Source organism: Sarcophilus harrisii, chromosome 4 (assembly GCF_902635505.1).
Source record: "Sarcophilus harrisii chromosome 4, mSarHar1.11, whole genome shotgun sequence".
NCBI classification, from domain to species: Eukaryota; Metazoa; Chordata; class Mammalia; order Dasyuromorphia; family Dasyuridae; genus Sarcophilus; species Sarcophilus harrisii.
In genome coordinates this window covers 163,236,607-163,256,804 of record NC_045429.1, presented here as the reverse complement: position 1 = coordinate 163,256,804, position 20,198 = coordinate 163,236,607, and the positions used below count along the sequence as shown (strand labels likewise).

Genomic DNA, 20,198 nt, shown 5'->3' with positions numbered 1-20,198 from the left:
CTTTACCTTCAAAAATATATTTCAAGCTCTCCATTCCTTAAAATTGTTGCTAAGTTTTGTGTGCTCAAGCCTGTGGCTCTAAGGCATTTAAATTCTTCCTCACTGCTTGAACTATTTTTCCTTAACCTTGTAGCTCCCCTAAAATATCTGGGCAGTTTTCTTTTATGATTTCATAAAACATATCTAGGATATTTCCTTCAATAAAGTTTTTACCATTTTTAAAACTAAATTTATATTTTCCTTCAGCATCTATCATTTAGTTTTTAAAAATTATTTTAGCTCACTTTTAAACTCTTCTAGGAATTCTTATTTAACTTCTTTCTTCTAATTTTCATTTTTTTTTCATCCTAGAGAGGCTTGGGAGGCAAACAGAGAGATCTGTGGACACTAGGGATGCAGGACTAGTCAAGAATGAGAAAAGCTTTTCAGTCATTTAGAAAGATGAGATATAATGCCATGGCAGGAACCATGAGAGACCCTAAGGGATCCTTGAATTTACATGGGGCTATGTGTCAGTTCAGTGACTATTGCTTAGTTCTGAATTATATGAGCCCATCCTACTTGTTCACTGATCGAGAAATCAGTTCCAGAAATGTTATGTAATTGAGCCCAGGATCATACCAAGAGAGATTCATTTCTAAAATTTACTCTAGCATCTAAATCTACATGAAATAACCAGGGCAGGAGTCCCAGAAAAAAAAAAGGGAGCAAGGTTCAGTCACTCCAAACTGAAAAAAAGCCTCTCAATAATCTAACAGATACTGAGTTCAATAGATACTTACTAAAATTTAACTGTGAATAAACCAATTGATGAAAACTGGATCAGGAACTTTCAAAATTCAGACCAGTGTGGCAGGAAACAAGCCACTCGCAGGATCACACCAGTGACTATGTACTGAAAACTTTCAATCCCAATCTCAGCTATGAAAGCAGTAGAAGGATATATATAAAAGGACAGAATCTGGGGTCAAACCTGTCCCCTTTCCCCCAAAGTGTGTTGAACTTGTCATTAATATAAAGTCCAAACTCAAGAATGAAGTTGAAATAATTAAACAAAAAAAGTAAACAAACAAACAAAAAACCTCAATGATAGCTACTATGATGACAGGCAAGCTCAAACACAGGAGACAATTTGAAAATATCCAGAAGCAAAGCCTCAAAAAATTACATCAGTTCAAAACAGATAATAAGGAACAAGCAAGATGTGATTATGTGGAGGGAAAGAGAATACTGAGGCAAGAACCATTACCCAAAAAGAATGAATAGAAATCAACAGGTTTTGTTGTAAAAAGCAAGTTGTAGGAAGTAGGTTAAAATTACTTCTTAATGTCCTATTATTGGATGGTGTAACGTGTTTTTCAAGATGAAGGGAGCTTGGAAAGAAAGCAACTTCCTAGAAATAATCATTGATAATTTCTCAGTCTTATTTCTCCTAAGAAAGTGTCCTGAAAGGGGGAAAAGCAATGTTTAGCACAGATTCTGGCCCTCTACTGTTTTATCATGTTCTTGGCATTTAAAACCATATATAATATGGAGCCAGTGGGCCTTTCCAGGCTTATCCAAGACATATACTTTATCTTGGAATCAAACCATTTTATTTACATTTCTGGGGATATCTCATCTACATAGCTTTGTGGAGGTTGTACCCTATTTCTGACAAGTGCTCCCTCTTCATCTACCATTTAGTATCATTAACTTATACTTCTTTTAAATTTTTTTCTTTTTTTCTGGTTATACATATACATTAATTTTAATAGACATTTATTTATGAATCATGTTAAGTGAGAAAAATTATTTCAGCTTTTTAAAAATAAGTGACACATGGCCGAAAATTATGGTAGATTTCTTGAGCTAGAAAATTTCGTTGATCTTATGTAATCTTTGTAATAATTGGTTGTTTTGTCGTGTTCTTCCTAAAAAAAAAAAAATATTTACTAGGGCAAAAACTGAGGTCATATCTCCTAAATTCTACCTGCTGTGGTCCTGGAGAAAATAAAAATTAACTATTTAGAGATTGAATTTAAAATAGTTACAACAAAAACATTTATAAAGTGATTCAAAGTTTGCAAAGCATATATTATCTCATTTGATACTCAAGATCTTTGTACTTAGCACATAGCAAGTGCTTAATGAATATTGATTGATTGACTAATTTGTTACTACCTCTATTTTATAGATGAGGAGACTTAGGGTAAGAGAGTTAAAATCATTTGCTTAAGATCCCACATCTAGTTAGATATCTGAATTGGAATTTGAACTCATTACTACTCATTTTAAAACTTTTCCATTTTAATTTAATGTGTTTAATTGTAGAATTTTCAGACACATGACCTAGCATAATCTAACAAGTAATAAATCAAAAGGCATTTCACTGAATGTCTAATCAATAGATAGTTTATTGTTATTCTCAATTATTCTAAAAAATATACTTGCCACTTAAACAATAAGAAATCTGTATCAAAATGGACCCATTTATGTGTGTGTGTTTGTGTGGGTATGTGTATGACTTGCCCAAGTTCCTATATTTGGTAGCTAATTAGAAACCAATAGAAATTAGAGTCCAGATAATCTCTTAGCTCTGTGTTCTTTCCATATTGCCTCTTTGTAAAGTATGATCACCCTGTCCTAGACGAGGTGGATCTTTCTCAAATACTCTCCCATATAGTGTCATCGCTAAAATAGGCAATGGAACATCACTTCTGCTCTGCAAACGACCATCACTCAACACCTAAGAAAGAAAATGAAGACAATGGTCAATGATTACATAAGATTTAATCTCCATATAAATGAAATTTTCTAACTGAAGAAATCTATCATAATTTTCAGCCCTGTATCACTTATTTTCAAAGAAAGCTGAAGAAATTTTTCTCTTACCATGATTCATAAAGAAATATCTATTAAAAATTAATGTATCGGGGCAGTTAGGTGGCACAGTAGATAGAGCACCAGTCCTGAAGTCGGGAGGACCTGAGTTCAAATCTGGTCTCAGACACAACACTTCCTAGATGTGGGACCCTGGGCAAGTCACTTAACCCCAATTGCCAAAAAAAAAAAAAATTAATGTATGTTCTCCAAATGACAAATGGTCAAAGGATATGAATAGACAATTTTCAGAGGAAGAAATTGAAACTTTCTAATCATATAAAAAAGTGCTCCAAATCACTATTGATTAGAGAAATGCAAATTAAGACAACTCTTACATACCACTACACACCTGTCAGATTGGCTAAGAAGACAGGAAAAGATAATGATGAATATTGGAGGGGATATGGGAAAACTGGGACACTGATTCATTGTTGGTGGAATTATGAATAGATCCAACCATTCTGGAGAGCAGTTTGGAACTATGCTCAAAAAGTTATCAAACTGTGCATGCCCTTGAACCCAGCAGTGTTACTACTGGGCTTATATCCCAAAGAGATCTTAAGGAATATTATTGTACTATAAGAAATGACCAACAGGATGATTTCAGAGAAGTCTGGAGAGACTTACATGAACTGATGCTGAGTGAAATGAACAGAATCAGGAGATCATTATACATAGCAACAAGACTATATGATGACCAGTTCTGACAGACATGGTTCTCTTCAACAATGAGATGATTCAAACCAATTCCAATTGTTCAGTGATGAAGAGAGCCATCTACTCCTAGAGAGAGGACTGTGGGAACTGAGTGTGGATCACAACATAGCATTTCCACTCTTTCTGTTATTTACTTGTATTTTTGTTTTTCTTCTCAAGTTTTTTTTTTTCTTTCTAGATCCGATTTTTCTTGTGCAGCAAGATAACTTCATAAATATGTATACATATATTGGATTTAACATATAATTTAACCTATTTAACATGTATTGGACTACCTGCCATCTAGGGGATGGAGTAGGGGGCAAGGAGTAGAAAATAAGGAACAGAAGGTTTTGCAAGGGTCAGTGTTGAAAAAATTATCCATGCATATGTTTTGTAAATAAAAAGATAATAATGAAAAAAATTTTTTTAATTAATGTATGTGTATAACTAGAAAAAAAGATAACAAGAAAAAATCTTATAAAAAGAAAGCTAAAGAAGTCAAAGTTAATAATACTAAAATAATTCTAGAGGAAGAGGGATCACTTTTCAGAAATAGGGTACAGTCTGGACAAAGCTACCATAATTAAGATATCCCCAGAAATGTAATTAGAATAGTTTGCCTCTAAGACAAAGTATGGATAAGCCTGGAAAGGCCTAGTAGCCCTTGATTGCACAGGGTTTTAAATGCCATGCTGAGGAACTCGAGTTACATCATAGAAATGATGAGAAGCTACTGATGATTCTTGAGGGAGGGAGTAACATGATCCAATTTGTGCTTCAGAAAGATTATTTTTTTCCTGTATGGAGGATGGAGTAGAGAGAGAGGAGATGAGAAGCAAGATTATCAATTAAGAGCTTGTTGCAATATTTCAGACTAGCTGTGTATTTGAGGCTGGCCTGGTTCAGACAGGCCTCCATTCTGGGACTTTATGTTTGATATGAGAAGGAAATGACGCAGAAATAAGTCATTCAACAGTTAACAAGAGGAGACACGCTTCATTATGGCAAGAAAAGGGTAATGAACAAGGATATGCATTGAGGACACACCAAGCTGATTCATACAAAGCAGGCTTCCCTGCCTCCAAAATGTCTCTTGTGATCCAAGTATCAGATGCCTGGAGCTCCTTATGACTGTCTTATGTTGTAACTAGCCTGTGATAACAAAAGCCTCACTTTAGCTAATCAAGATGCAAGGATGGTTTCAATATATCACTCCCATCACAGGGTGGGGATAAGCTGAATTAAGGTAGTGGTCAAGTGAGTGGCAAAAAGTATAAGATAAATGGAGTTAAAAATGTTAAGTCTTGGAAAGTGATTGGATATTCATGAAGCCCTCCAAACCCAAAATTCAGGAAACATCACTTTCCACACTACTAGCTGATGCTCCCTTTTAACTTCAACCATTCTTCCCACACCCCAGGTTTGCCCTAGGTATCACTGCATCATTGTGATATGGATTTGTTAGACTTTATTCCTTCAACATCACTTGATAGAATTTAATTAGTGGGGAATATGAAGGGGAAAAGGAAAAAAATATTTATATAGTGACTACTATATGCCAGGCACTATGTTAAGAACTTTTATGGATTTTATTTCATTTGATGCTCACAATGACCCTGCAAGTGGATACAGTATTATCTCTATTTTACAGCTGAGAGGTAGTTGAGGCCAAATTTGAAATTATGTCTTCCTGACTCCAGACCCAGATCACTAATCACAGTGTCCCCTAGGTACCTCTGTTTATCATGATATGTTCTGTTCCTTATCACAGCTTTCCTGAATGCTGACAATCACACAACTATGATATGAAGGAAAAGTAATATAGAAGGAAGAACATTAGCCTGTATAGATATAGGAATACAACTATGAATATAGAGGAGGAGAATTAATATAGAGGGAAGAACATTGCCCTAGACAAATATAAGAATCCTGATTGTCAACTCTGGCTCTACCACAACTCAATTTGAGTCACATAGTCTCTTCAGGTCCATTTGTAAACCTGTGAAATGAAAGGATGGTACTAAAGGATTTCTGAAATTCTTCCCCTCCTTGTCCCCCACCCCCCACTTCCCTTGGCTATCCAACAAATTCCATAAATACTGCATATCTCACCAGTAACTAACCAGGACTTCAGCTACTTCATACTATCATCCAAAACAAATGGTTTCAACATTTTATTTTGATTACAAAAATCATGAATCCAAAACTATGGAATATTAAGTGAAAATAAAATGATGTTTGAACAAGTTAGAATTGTATTTCTTTCTCTAAACCAATCACATCTGGTTACTACTCAGTTCAAAAAATAGTTCTTAGAGGCAACATAACATGATGGATAGAGTGTTGGATCTATATTTCAGCAAGACATGGATCTTCATCCTATCTTTGTTACTGAAGAACTATTCAATTCTGGGCAAGTCGCCTAAATTTATCAAAACTCAACTTCCTCCCTTGTAAGATAATACTAGTAGTGCCCACCATTCAGAGTTATTATGAGGTTTAGTGATAAAAAGGTATATAGAATGTTAGGCACACCCTACCTTTGTTACTGAAGAACTAGTCCATAAATTCTTTCCTTATCCATAGCCAAGGAAGACATTTTCTTCTTTGCTTATCTATGGTCAAGTGGCCTAACTTTATCAAACCTTAGATTCCTCACTTATAAAATAATACCATTAGTACTTACCATACAGATTGTTATGAGTTTCTAATGACAAAAAGGTATATAGAATTCTTTCATATTTTAAGTCATAAGTATAGATGACAGTTATTTTTATTCAGAAATATTCAATGCACCATCCTACCTCAAAGTGTTGTTCAGTTGCAAGTTGAGTGCCACTTAGCACTATCTGTGGGAAGACATAACTGGTATGGAATGTGCCACTGAGGGAAAATTCTTCAAATTTGGTGAAAGCTGATCCAATTGGCTCACCACAAGTTTTTAAATCAGCTGTTTGGCACTTTAATAATGTGCATATCTGGATGGGAAAACATAAAAATGTTAAAAAAATTATATGAAAATGAAAAGACACATTGTTTTTCCTAGAACACAATCATACTAATACAGAAAGAGAGTGAGGTTTTCAAAAATCAGGAGCTTTATCTAGATGAAGAAAGTCATATTACAGACAAATTAGAGAAGCAAAGAAGAAAATATCTTTCTTGCTATGGTTAGGGAAAGAGCATAGGACTAAATAAGAAATAGAAAGACGCATAGAAAACAAATGGACAATTCTGATTACACAAAGTTTAAAAGTTTTTGAACAGACAAAACCAATGCAGTTTAAATTTTAAAATTTAAAATCAAAAACAATTAAAATTAAAAAAACAAACAATTAAATGGTGGAAATTTCTTGCGTCAAGTTGTTTTTTTTTTCTCTAATAAAGGCCTCCTATCCAAGATACATAAGAAACAAATTCAAAGAAATATGAATAATTACTAACAGATAAATTGTCAAAGGCAATTTTCAAAGGAAAATATTCAAAATAACAACAAACTTACAAAAATTTTCCAAATGTTTAATGATTGGAGAAATGTAGATTAAACAATTTCAAAGTTCCACCTTATTCCTATCTTGTTAGCAAAAATATGAAAAAGAGAGAGGTAATTATGGGAGTGGATACTGGAAGATAAGTATATTAGAGCTAAGAAAGCTATTTGGAACTCTGCCCCAAAAGCCTCTAAATTATGCATACTCTTTGACTCAACAAATATAGGGCCCATATCCCAAAGAAATCAAAGAATCCCTTGTGTACAAAGATTTATAGCAGCTCTATTTGTTGTAAGAAAAAAAACTAGAAAAAAGGAGGGTTTCTACTAATTGAGGAATAGCTGAACAAAGTATGATATATGAATATAATAGAGTATTATACCATAAGAAATGTTAAAAGGAATTGTTTCAGAGTAACTGGAAAGACATAAATGAACCACTACAGAGTAAAGTGAGCAGAACTTGGTCAGGAATTTGTCCTCTAACAACACTGAAGAGACAATCAACTTTGCAAAACTTAAGGATTCTGATCACTCAAATAACTCATAATCATTCCAAAAGACTAGGTATGAAGTATGTTATCCACCTCCTGACAGAAAGAAGATGGAATCAAGGTGCAAAATGAGATACATATTCTTGGTTATAGAAAATGTTTGAGTTTGTTTTGCTTGACTTTGCTTATTTGCTACAATAATTGCTTTTCTTTTTTTTCTGGGGTGATAGCCAGGGGGAAAAGAAGCTATCAATAATGGTGACCAAAATAAAGAAAAGAAAAAAAAATACTAAGAAATCACTGAAACATTTTTTTTAAATGAACAAAAGAGAACAAAGGAATTTCAGAAGAAAGGTAAGTAGGACAGCTATGAGACATATACATATATATATATATATATATATATAATTTATTATTTAAAAAGAAAGTTGGGGTTTTTTTGTTCTACTTAGTAGACATTTTCTTTTTTTCATAAATTTCAGTATTAAAAATAAAATTTAATTCAAATTAAAAATAATAAAATTACTGGAGTCAATTTATACCAGTACTCTTTTTAAAATATGTGATATGCTCTAATAGCATGAATAATCTAGCCAAAACAAAATCCACTCTGGATATTTTTGAAAGCTATATTACCTGTTGATAATATTCTCCTTGAACAGTATGAAGACCATCAAAAACCCCTAGTGCATATACTTCATCACTTCTTTTCTCAGACATCTTGTAACTCAAGTGACAGCAGAGGTCTTTTTGGCAAACGGTGTAATTTCCTGTGTCTTTACTAAGTTCAGTGAAGATAAACTCATCAAAATAGATATTCCCAGGGAAGTTTGCCTGATCAGAAGTAAATGACTTGACATTTTTGGCATAGGCACTCCAATCTACTGCTGCAGGGTAGTTGGAAGAAGTTCGAGGCCGTGACTTCAGTTCTGATAGTAATAGCTGGCCACTTTCTGTTTCCATGTCATAGTAATAAACTTTAACTGCCTCTGGTGCATAGATTCCACTCCCTTAGGATAAAAAACACATTTTTATTAAAATAAACAAAACTTAGTTTCATTCTTGGGTTTATTTATTTTTTAAATTGCTGCAAATTCAAAGTGCCAAGTGTCTCTCAGTTAAATTTGAAGGAATAAAATCTAAAATTTTTACACCATTAAAAATTGTTCATGGAAACAGCTAATGTCAAAAGGTTTGAGGTCTGATATTAACACTAGCTGAACCACATTTGACAAAGCATTTGATGTGATTGTACATTTCTTTCTCTATAAAATGGGGCTACTATTTCTAGGGATCTTATTTCCACTAATATTACCAGTTACCACAACTAATGATAGCTAATTTTTATCAAGTCTTGAAAGCCAGTTAAATACTTGAATAGCATTCCCTTCTTTGACTTGTTAGGAATACAAGGATTCATGAAGAGTCTGTAATGTTGATGTATGGACTTCCCAGAGTGAGAACTCTCTGTCAGTGCACATAACAACCTATGACTGAAAAGAGAAATTCTAAAGAAATGCTTAAAGCAGGGGTCACACCAGAGTGTGGGAAGTGGTTTGTACATATTAAAGCAGTGTAGAATTGAGAACCACTAGGAAAAGGGAAAAAAAGTATGGTCAGTATGTGGAGAAAAATTTAATTTATAACAATCATTTTGTGGAATATCTATTATTCAAGAATAAGTCTAGCTAAATAAAGAGTGCCTCAACACCAGAAATATGGTTCAAAGGTGACATATTTTTCAGCTGAAACTGCTTATTAATAAAAGAATAGGTTAATGAATGAATGAATGAGCCATTTGTAAATCATTTACTATGTATAAAGCATTATGCCAAGTGTTAACAAATAGAAATAAAAAAGAGAAAGAAGACTTTTTACTCTCAAAGAACTCACATTTTAATGGAAATAATACATATAAAACATGATGATTAGAATATATAAGAGTTGCTATTTATATTAGTAAAATGAATAATGACATTGACAAAAATCACAAATCCTTAAGAATTGGAATGATACAAAAAGAAGCATGAGTTTTTTTGTTTCTATAGCACTTTTTCATTAATAAACATCTATAGCACAAGTATTATTCTTTTCATTTTAAAGATGGGGAAATAAGATAGGAATAGATAAGAAATAGCACAAGTTATTCTCCTCATTATAAGGCTTAATTGGTTACTTCCCTGAGGTTATATAAAGAGTTAATGTTAGAGTTGGGAGTTATTCCTCCCCAAACTTATTCATTATGCAGTATAGAGAGATATTATTTAATAACTTGATAATTTGTTATTCAAATTATACTTAATTTAATAAAAAAAAGTTTTAGCCAAAGATTAGAAAATAATCTATACTGAAAACAATATTAATTATCCTATGGTTTTGAAGAAATTGTTTAATTTCTATGAGCTTAAATTTCCTCATCTGATGGAGAAATGTTTCATTGATCAAGAACAAGTTGTTATAAAGCATAAATGTTGTAATCAATAGAGTTAACTAATATGAAAAGCTAATGGTTGAGTAAATTACCTGTCATTTGCATCCTGGTATTGTGAGTATTTGCTGAAAGGAGATTGACCTTCATGGCTTTAGCCCAGGATGAATGGAATGGAACAGCAGACAAGAGGGGCAGAGTGTTCATCCAAGCTGTGGGGAACACTATGCTGTCCACTTGGAATTTATCCACCAAAATTACAGCAGGATCATAAGAGAATATATCAAAGCAAGTGAAAATGCCAAACTTTCCAAAAGGTGTATCAAAGGTTGCATAAGTTGAATCTTTAGGGAAGTTGAACTGAACTTCAGATGCAAAGAGATTGTACTATTAGAGAAATGGAAGGAAAAGACAATAAGAAATAATCCACCAAATAAATATGTGTTTAATATTATATGAATGTTTCCTTCACATATGGGTCAAGAGAGTTACATAAAATTGGGGTACATTAATGAGAGGAAATTTTACATTATGTAACCTATGTATGTGAAATGAAGAGTTTATCTCTTTTATCTTTATCTTTTATAGGTATTTCTGCCAATATATCTTATGTAAGTTATGTAAGTTCCTTTTTCTTCATTCACACTGCTGGCACAATACCACAAAGGTGAAGGCCCTCGTCACATTATGCCTGCAATATTTCAGTAACCTTCTGGTTAGTCTCTCTCTCTCTCAAGTGTATCCCTATTTCAATCCATCTTCTCCTTAGCTACAAAAGTAAGCACAGGTCTGACATGTCATTCCTTTTCAGAGCTATTCATGTTCAAATCTTGAATTTCATTCCTCTGTAGTCTAGTGACTGAAGCTAAATAATCAGGTCTTTGACCCAGTATGCTAAAGATCATAAGATGCCCCTAGCAATTGTATTCCTTCAGAAGCATAGAAACTACTGAATTAAAAAAAAAATTGGTAATTCTTACCTAAAATTACCTAAAATCGGAAATGACTAGATTACATCAGGGACATTCCTTCCCTTTACCCAACATCTATATAAAAGTAAAAAATTGTTGCATCTTAGGGCCTTTGTTGTCCATTTCCCAATTGAATTTGTGTTCACAATTGATTTGATTCTGTTCTCATAGTGCTTCTTCCAGATATATATATTTATGGAGTTTGCTTCAAGTTGATTTTAGGAAGCTTGATCCTGGCAAGTAGCCTGGGTGGCTACTTAAAATTTTATGAAGCTAATTAATTCCCTTTACTCATTATGAAGTATAAAGCATGAAGATAACATTAATGCTAGTTCTTTGTTATACTTGTGCAAATCAAAAAGCCAACACTGATGGTCAGTTAGATTAGCTTCAGTCAATAAGCCCTTTTTAAAAAAATTCACACCTGAGATTTTTTTTTTTTTTTTGGTCTGAATAATGCTCACATTATCTGTTATTCACTTTGTATTATGTTGTCTTAAAGCTGTTGAATGGAGTGTCTTGTGTAACATTTTTGGTCAATGTGCTACATCTGGCAGCTGCTTGACAAGAAAAGAAAAGAAAGCAAAGTAATTGGCTGGTCAGTCAAAGCTTATTCTAAAGAGTGCAGGACTTCTACCTCCTTTTCATAAGGTACAAAAAAGCCCAGAAATCCTGTTAAACCCAACTTAACTATCTCTAACATGCTTTCTTATCAATGGTCAGAGCATGATGCTACAGAATTTAATCTTTTTTCTTTTTCAAATGAGGGATTTAATCAATAAGAAAAGAATGTTAATTATTTTACTATATATAATAACTTATTACCTTATGGTATCTGGCAACCAGTTTCCCCTTTGAATCAAACACTACAGCAGTGTTGTATTGGTACCGGCCATCAGATGGACAGTTGAAGTCATTGACATCACATTCTTTCTTGTCTCCAATATTTGCCACCACATAGATAGAGTTTTCTCTGGCCAAGCAGCTAAGTCTTTTTTGCACTGGTGAATAGCCAAATCTAGTTCAAATTTAAATTCAAGAGGTGGATTTATAGATGATTGTTTTGTTGATCATACATACACAGTATTATATCATCAGCCTAAGTAATAGAGAATGTAATGGAAAATAAGTCACTTATCCTCTAAGAACATTCCAGGTCTAAATCCATGTTAGTATGAATACATTTAAAGGAACATTTACCATTCCATGAATTGTAATCTACTTTAATAATTTCCATTTATTGTAGTCTACTAAATACCATTTTGTACTACTAGCAAGAGTATTATATTTGGCATGTAACCAGGTAACAATTATTTTAGGTGGAAAGACAAATAGCATTTTCTTGTACTGTGGATCATGTAGGCAACCAAAGATAAGGCTTGGAATTTTAACTATGGTACAGAGTTGAAAGTTTTATTTTTTTTCATGCATGAATAATCTCTTTAAAACTTGCAAATCGAATATGCATCCTGCACTACAGGTTGCAAAATTGGGGGAAACAGTAAATCTTTCAATCTAATTATAATCACTATTAAAGCTCTGTTTTCTAGTAAGAGTAATAGGTACAAAAACCAGAGACTTGAATTCTAATCCTGGCTTTATCACAGAATAGATGAATTATGTTAGTCCAAATCAAATATTTTGTTCTGCCTCCTCTTATGCCAGTCTAAAATTTCTAGAAAAATAGTATAAATGCCCCAGACTGTTCCTCTTAATTAGTGCCCTTATTTTTTTTTTAATCAACAAGCTATTCTCATTGAGATGAATCCAAGAGATAAAGGCAATTTCAGAAAACACACACCAATTTCTTCTATAACATACCCAATAAATGGTCATCCAACCTGAAGGTCTCCAGGGAGACACAATTTACCACCTCCTGAAGTAGGCAATCTATTTTTCAAGAACTCTAATTGTATGGAAGTCTTTTCTGACATCCATTCTAAATCTGCATTTTCACATCTTCCACCATTTTCTCCTAATTCTGCCCTCGGTTCAAGCAAAATCGAGTTAATAATTCTTTTCCATGTGATAGACCTTCAATTTTTAAAAGGCAACTATCATGTGACCCCTAATTCTTTTCTCTCTCTAGTACTGAACTTCTTCCTTATTGTAATATAAGAGAACATTAGGTTTTGGTTTTGGTTTTTTATATTCTTTTATGCTCTCCATCACAATATTGATTGCTCGAAAACTTGTAATTTATTTATTTATTATTTTTTTAAAATAACTTTTTATTGACAGAACCCATGCCAGGGTAATTTTTTCCAACATTATCCCTTGCACTCACTTCTGTTCCGATTTTTCCCCTCCCTCCCTCCACCCTCTCCCCAAGATAGCAAGCAGTCCTATACATGTTAAATAGGTCACAGTATATCCTAGATACAATATATGTGTGCAAAACCGAACAGTTCTCTTGTTGCCCAGGGAGAATTGGATTCAGAAAGTAGAAACAACCCGGGAAGAAAAACAAAAATGCAAGCAGTTTGCATTCATTTCCCAGGAAAACTTGTAATTTATTACAACTTCCATACCTTATTTCAGCAAATCTTCTGTCTAGCCGTTATTCCCCCATCTTATACTTGTCAAGTTGTTTTTTTTAATCCTAATGCAAAACTTTACTTCAATGTTTACTAAATTCCATATTGTCATGTTCATTGATGTTGAAGTTTACAATAAAAATTTTTAATTAAACAAATTCATCCCAATGCTCTACTCTATCAAGATATTTTTTTGTATCCTAACAATATCATAGCCATTATCTTCCAAATTTCTACTACCTGAATAATAATCATTCTATCTAGACCTTCATCCAAATTATTGTTAAAAGCATTAAGCAGAATTGGGTTAAACACATATCCTGTATGTATTGCTTTTGGATCTTCTGATTTCTCCATACCTTCATGCTCCATGTTTTCCCCTACCTCCATGATATTTTCAGCTTCCTTCTATATGTTATCTTCCCCCATTAGAGTGTAAGTACTTTGAGGGAAGGAACTATCTTTATTTTTTTTTTTTCATATTTGCATTCCTATCCCTTAGTACAACACCTAGTATATAATAAGTACTTAATAAATGTTTGCCAATTGTTGACTATTAACATATTCCTGAGAAACACCATAGAAGATTTCATTTTTAAGATGATATTTAACTGTTAAAGACTACTCTTTAAGTCTAGCCATACAATCAATTTAAAATCTTTCTAATGGTACTACTCTCTAGTCTGCACCTATCTTTTCCTTCCATAAGAATTGCTTTGTCAAATGCTTTACTAAAATCATTGAAAACTATATTCAGATGACGTGTCTCTCTTCAACGGTGAGATGATTCAAACCAGTTCCAATTGTTCTGTGATGAAGAGAACTATTCACACCCAGAAAGAAGAGGACTGTGGGAACTGAGTGTGAACCACAACATAGCATTTTCACTCTTTCTGTTGTTTACTTGCATTTTGGTTTTCTTTCTTGGTTTTTTCCTTCTTAATCTGATTTTTTTTTGTGCAGCAAGATAACTGTATAAATATGTATACTTATATTGGATTTAACATATATATTTAACACATATTGGACTACCTACTTTTTAGGAGATGGGGGCGGGGAAGGAGGGGAAAATTTAAGGGTCAGTGTTGAAAAATTTTCCATGCATATGTTTTGTAAATAAAAGGCTTTAATAAAATAAAAAAGAAAACTATATTCAGAGTACTGTTTTGATTTATCAATCTAATGTCAAAATGAACAATAAAGCAATTTTGGTATAACCTGCCCTTGATGAAGCTCTTTGTAATTACTGCTTCCTTTTTTGGACTACCAGATCAAAATAAAATAAAAGTTGATGGGGAAATTGAAAGGCCCCCTAAATTTCATTCCTTCATTTTACAAATGAGAATCTGAAACCCAAAGACAGCAAGTGATTTTCTTATACTCATACAGCTAATAGATATCTAGCAGGATTTGCACCTTTTCCTTATTCAAAGTCCAAAACTGTCCACTTGGATACATAGTCTGAATCACTTCTGGGAAGATAGGGTGTGTGTGGGTGGGAGAGGGTGTTGTATAACAGGATTACTGATGTCCTCCTGACTCTGAAATTCTGTTTTGCTTTTTTTTTTTTTGACTCCTCTGGTTCTTTACTTCAAAGATCATTAGTAGATTTAGAATGGGAAGAGGCCTTGAAACCTAACCTCATTCATTTTGCTGAGGACTAACAGTTGAGATAATTTAAGTGTCATGCTGAAGAGTTCATAAGCAGTCAACATGGAGCCAAAATTTGAACTCGAGTGTGTTTTCCTCTACTACAAGGTACTTTTAAATCATTCTTTGAACTTTTTTTCCCCTAAACTCTTTTCATTAGAAATTAGGAAGATGTGGATAGCATTTTTTATGCATTAATTCTTTTTGATAACTCAGTCTCTTAGTAAATCTCCCTCCTATCTCTCTCTTTCAGATTAAATAAGACACAGACTAATGTAGCAAGAGAATTGGATTCTGAGTCAGATGGTTTGGGTTCATATCCTGGCTCTTTCATATATTTGGGTATGACCCTGGAAAATTCACTCCTTCAGAACTTCAATTTTCTCATCTATGAGAAGATTATAATACTTGCCTTGCTTTTCTCACAGATGTATTTTAATGATCTAATGAAATAACATAAATAAATGTTTTGTAACTATAACAGCTTTAATTGAAGATGATTATCAGCATTCAATTATATCAATCATATCAGGTTCCTGGATTATCAGCTCAGGGAAATGATAACAATTCAGGACCATGAGTCCTCCTGAACTACAGTCAAATATACAGTGAATGCTCTTTGCACTGGGAAAAGTTCCAACAATCTGCTAAGTACTGTCATTCTAACATAGTCTATTAGAGGGGTCTTCAAACTTTTTAAATAGGGAGCCAGTTCACTGTCCCTCAGACTGTTGGAGGGCCAGACTATAGTAAAAACAAAAACTTTGTTTTGTGGGCCTTTAAATAAAGAAACTTCATAACCCTGGGTGAGGGGGATAAACGTCCTCAGCTGCTGCATCTGGCCCGTGGGCCATAGTTTGAGCACCTCTGGCTATGATAACAAAATACTTGCAACATCTAGTGAATTTTGTTCAGAGACTAACATAAGGGTTAAGGTTGTGCAACTCTTGTTGAATCTTTCTCCTATTAGTAATTCTAGACTTTGACTTCCAGGAGACAGCAAGTATCAAGTAACAAAATTCAACATATGAACTTCATTTTATGTACAGAAGTTGGCCCTGAAAAGTGTTATCCAAATAATCACTTTTAAAGTCACTAAGTGTAATGGGCTGAGGTTTGAGTTGATGCACTGAGGTCCCAAGTACATGAGGCTAAATAGTAATTGGACTATACTCTATTAATATACATGATTGGATAAAGAATGGTCCCTGCCCACTCTCTGTGCAAGTCCTGATGTGTTGTATAGGAAATGACGATTTTGGTGGGTGGAGACAGAGAGACAGGAAGGGAAGCTGGGAGAGATTGACCTTGGTTCCGTTCTCCTAGCTGCTGGTCGTGTGGCTGCTAATCTAGCTAGCTTCTTGACTCAGCTGCACACATTGCTATCACTGATTATCTTCCACCTCTGATCCTTCTTCACTGAGAATAAAGACTGACGATTTTCCCCTAACCTGAATTCCTGACTCCTGCTGATTTTAAAATACACGATCTTCACAACTAAGAAAGATTGATATTCAGAGGGAAAGTGTGGTAAAATCTTCATAAAATGAGCAAACGCTCTACAAATAATGTCTGGCAAATGCAGTGTTTCATACAAGGTATTATTGCATTTGTTTATTCAAAACAAAGTACACCAACATTAGTCTTAACAATAATGATGATATCCTCAATGGACAGATAAACAGACTTGGTTATTTCCATTAAAGTTATTTATTTAAACATAATAAACAATTTTTAATTTGACACAGTTCTCTTTGTATCATTTATACTTTATTATATATAAATATTATGGTATGATACTAGACCTATGATTACTATAGTATAAGGAACTACCAATGAGTAAAATCCTTCATTAGTACAGACTGGCATCTTCTTTGCATTTTGTAAACACAAAACATTAGTCCAATGAAAAAAGATATGTAATAGTAACATTGAAATATATAAAAACGTCATTAGGAGCCAGACATACTAAAAGAAATTTATATATTAAAATTTTACTTGCATCAGTGGGATTTTTCTAAACAGTTTTATGAGTAACAACTCTGCTTTTTATAAATTTTGGTCCTAAATATAATAAAAAATTCATGGTAAAAGTTTTTTTTTTTTTTTTCTGTATGTGTGTATGTATGTATGTATATATGCTGAGTGTTCCACCTTTCTCCATAAAGGTGACATGTCAAATAGCATTGTTTATGAAAAATTTGACTCATTGAATCCAGAACATTGATGTGAATGAAGCCTGATTTCTTGACCTCCCACACCAGAGAGTGGTTTTATGAAGTGAAGACATTCAAGCAGAATCTATTCTAGAGTTCATAACCACAGTAATAGTTTCTGAACTTGGTTTTCAGGATCTATATGAGTTAGTAAATGCTGGAAGAAGACAACTACTCTGTCTTGTGATACATAGGAACCACAGTATCCTGTTATACAGATGATACATATTTTTGCATATTTAAATGAATTTTTGTGGGGATTTGGCACTATTGTTTTATTGTCAAAGCAAACCAATGATAGGTGTGGAGTTCATTGGTTCAGATCTCAAAAACTCAACTCATCTATAATTCAAATTTAGGGCACTAGGTGAGAAAGACACTTTCTGTTAGTATGTGTCAGTGGCAATACAAAATCAAATCTTCCTCATTCCAGTAATACCTTTATCCAGTATACCGTACTTTCTATCTATCATATATAATTTATTATTTATAAATATTATGGAATGGCATGGGACCAGTGGTTACTGTAATACAATAATACTATAATATAAGTAACAACTAATGAAGAAACTCCTTTTACTAGTGCAGATTGGCATCTACTTTGCAATTTACAGTTGTAATCTGGAGTATGGAAAGATTCAATGATTAGGTAAGAATCATATAGATAATAAGTATCACAGGCAAGACTTGAACTCAGGTATTCCATTATAACTAGAGTTAATACATTTACTTTAAAGTTACTCTATCTTTTAATGGAATATTATTGTTCCATAAGAAATGATGAGCAGGCTGATTTCAAATAAGCCTAGAAAGAATTATATGAGCTGATGTTGAGCAAAATGACAAATTTGAATCTTCTCAACAATGTGGTGATTCAAGACAATTTCAATAGTCCTGGAATGGAAAATGCCATTCATTTGCAGAGTGACAATTAAGGAGCATGAATGTGAATCAAAGCAAAGTATCTTCATTTTTTGTTTGTTTGTTTGTTTGGTTTCTTTCTCATTTTTTTTCTTTTGGTGTGATTTCTCTTGTACAACATGATAAATATGGAAATATGTTTAAAAATATTACACACATTTAACCTACATCAGATTGCTTGCTGTCTTGGGGAGAAGAGAGGGAAAGGAGGGGAAAAATTTAGCATTGAAAAATATCTTTATACTTTTTGTAAAAATAAAATACTACTGAAAAAGTTTAACAATAAAAAATAAAGTTACTGTGCCTTTTACAGAACCATATCTTCTTTGCTTATACAGTAAAAATAATAAAAATACCTGTCTGGTTCAGTACATGGAATCCAGTTTACTTGAGGGTCTGGGATGTCTTCTAGATATGGGTAAATGGTTTCCCTTGTGAAATGCCAGCCATAAATTCCATCTTCAGGGGTCACGATAATTTGTGCACCCTGCTCAAAACAATGGAATTATAGAATTTTAAATCCAGAAAGATATAGGTTGTAATCTTACATAAGAAAAGGCAAAGGCCTAGAGAATCAAATAATTTGCTTAGTTAGAGATTGTTAATTGAGAACTAGAACCCAATCCTCAGGAATCTGAGCTTAGTTTTAGTCTCCAAAAAGGATCACAGGATCATTGATATAAAGCTATAAGGAAACTTGGATATCATCTGATCCAACCTTCTCAAAAGTCAGAATAGCTCCAAAGATGTTAAATGACTTTCCCAGTAGCAGAAACAAAATTTAAACCCAAATCCTCTGATTTCAAATCTAGCATTCTTTCTATCCTTACCAAATCAGAAACAATCAAATTAGTTTCTCAATATGAACAAAAGCACAGAGCCCTTCAACTTATTTTTTATGGCCCAGCATCTTGCCCAGCAAAGAACCATACCTTCTCAGCTGCCAATTTGATTGCTTTCTCCAAAACATCCAAGTTTTTGTTCATCAACATCAGGGCATCTTCCTGGGAAACAGGTGTTTTTGTTGTATTTGGAAGGATAACAGCATGTTCATATACAGCAGCCACGAATGTGTCTAAGGCGTCAACCCTGAGGACACAGGCTGCTAAAGCTATCACACAAATGGGGAACCAGGAAGTAACCATGGCTGGGGACAAATGACTCTGATAAAGAAAGCTTGAATACCAAAGTATTTATATATGAGGAAATGCTACATATTGTGTCACTATCACCTAGGGAGTATATCAGTAAATATATTATGCAATCCAACATTGAGAAAGAAGGTTGTGAAAGACAACTGTTATATATCCAGGAAAAATTGAATAGTACACACAAGATTATTTTTTATATTTTTGCAAGCCCAAATTACAAGTATTGAAAGTGAAATCATAAAACCAAATACACTAACACTTTTATTATGTCCTAATAATAGAATAGTATTTTTCTAGTAAATTATTATCTGTTCTCCCTCCTCCCCTTCCCCTTGTTGCTAGTATTCTTTTTTCTAAGATCACCTTGCTTTAATCTTTTATCTCTATGTTAATTATATACTTATGTAATGAGGGACTGGCTACTTAAGTCCTTGAGAACTGCCTGAGGTGGGGGAGAGATGTATATATTCTTTTGTAACATGACTTTTACAGAAATGTTTTGCACCATCTTCACATGGGCTTCTCTCAGTGGGGCTTGTGAGGATAATAGGAAGAATCAGGAACTCAAAATTTTTAAAACTTTAAAAAAAACAAACCTGCTTCATATGTAACTGGGGAAAATAAAAATATCAAAACAAAAAAAATTACTCAAAGAACCACTGAAATGATTCTCCATGTGATGAAGCTTGGGACCTTACATCCAAGAGAGCTGTGATGATGCAATTGAAATTCTTGGAAATACAATGAAGCCAATGTATGCAATAAATAAATAGTTC

General features: G+C 33.3%; 1 protein-coding gene across 1 annotated transcript; it reads right to left on the bottom strand.

The window, feature by feature from the left end:
* Positions 1-2,378: 2,378 nt before the first annotated feature.
* On the bottom strand, positions 2,379-19,451 carry LOC100934104 (vascular non-inflammatory molecule 3). The gene is made up of 7 exons (XM_003769461.3): positions 19,204-19,451; positions 18,628-18,758; positions 11,773-11,965; positions 10,072-10,363; positions 8,185-8,558; positions 6,369-6,542; positions 2,379-2,728 (listed from the first exon to the last, which is right to left on the bottom strand). The coding sequence occupies exons 1-7, from the start codon at positions 19,414-19,416 to the stop codon at positions 2,573-2,575; spliced, it is 1,533 nt and encodes a 510-aa protein (XP_003769509.1). The 5' UTR covers positions 19,417-19,451; the 3' UTR covers positions 2,379-2,572.
* Positions 19,452-20,198: the final 747 nt, after the last annotated feature.

Excerpts from the sequence above, each read along its gene's own strand:
- LOC100934104 (XM_003769461.3), bottom strand. The coding sequence starts at position 19,416 with ATGGTTACTTCCTGGTTCCCCATTTGTGTGATAGCTTTAGCAGCCTGT. Across the intron at positions 18,759-19,203 it reads TCAAATTGGCAGCTGAGAAG|GGTGCACAAATTATCGTGAC; the intron begins GTATGGTTCTTT and ends TGTTTTGAGCAG. Across the intron at positions 6,543-8,184 it reads AAGGAGAATATTATCAACAG|ATATGCACATTATTAAAGTG; the intron begins GTAATATAGCTT and ends TTTCCCATCCAG.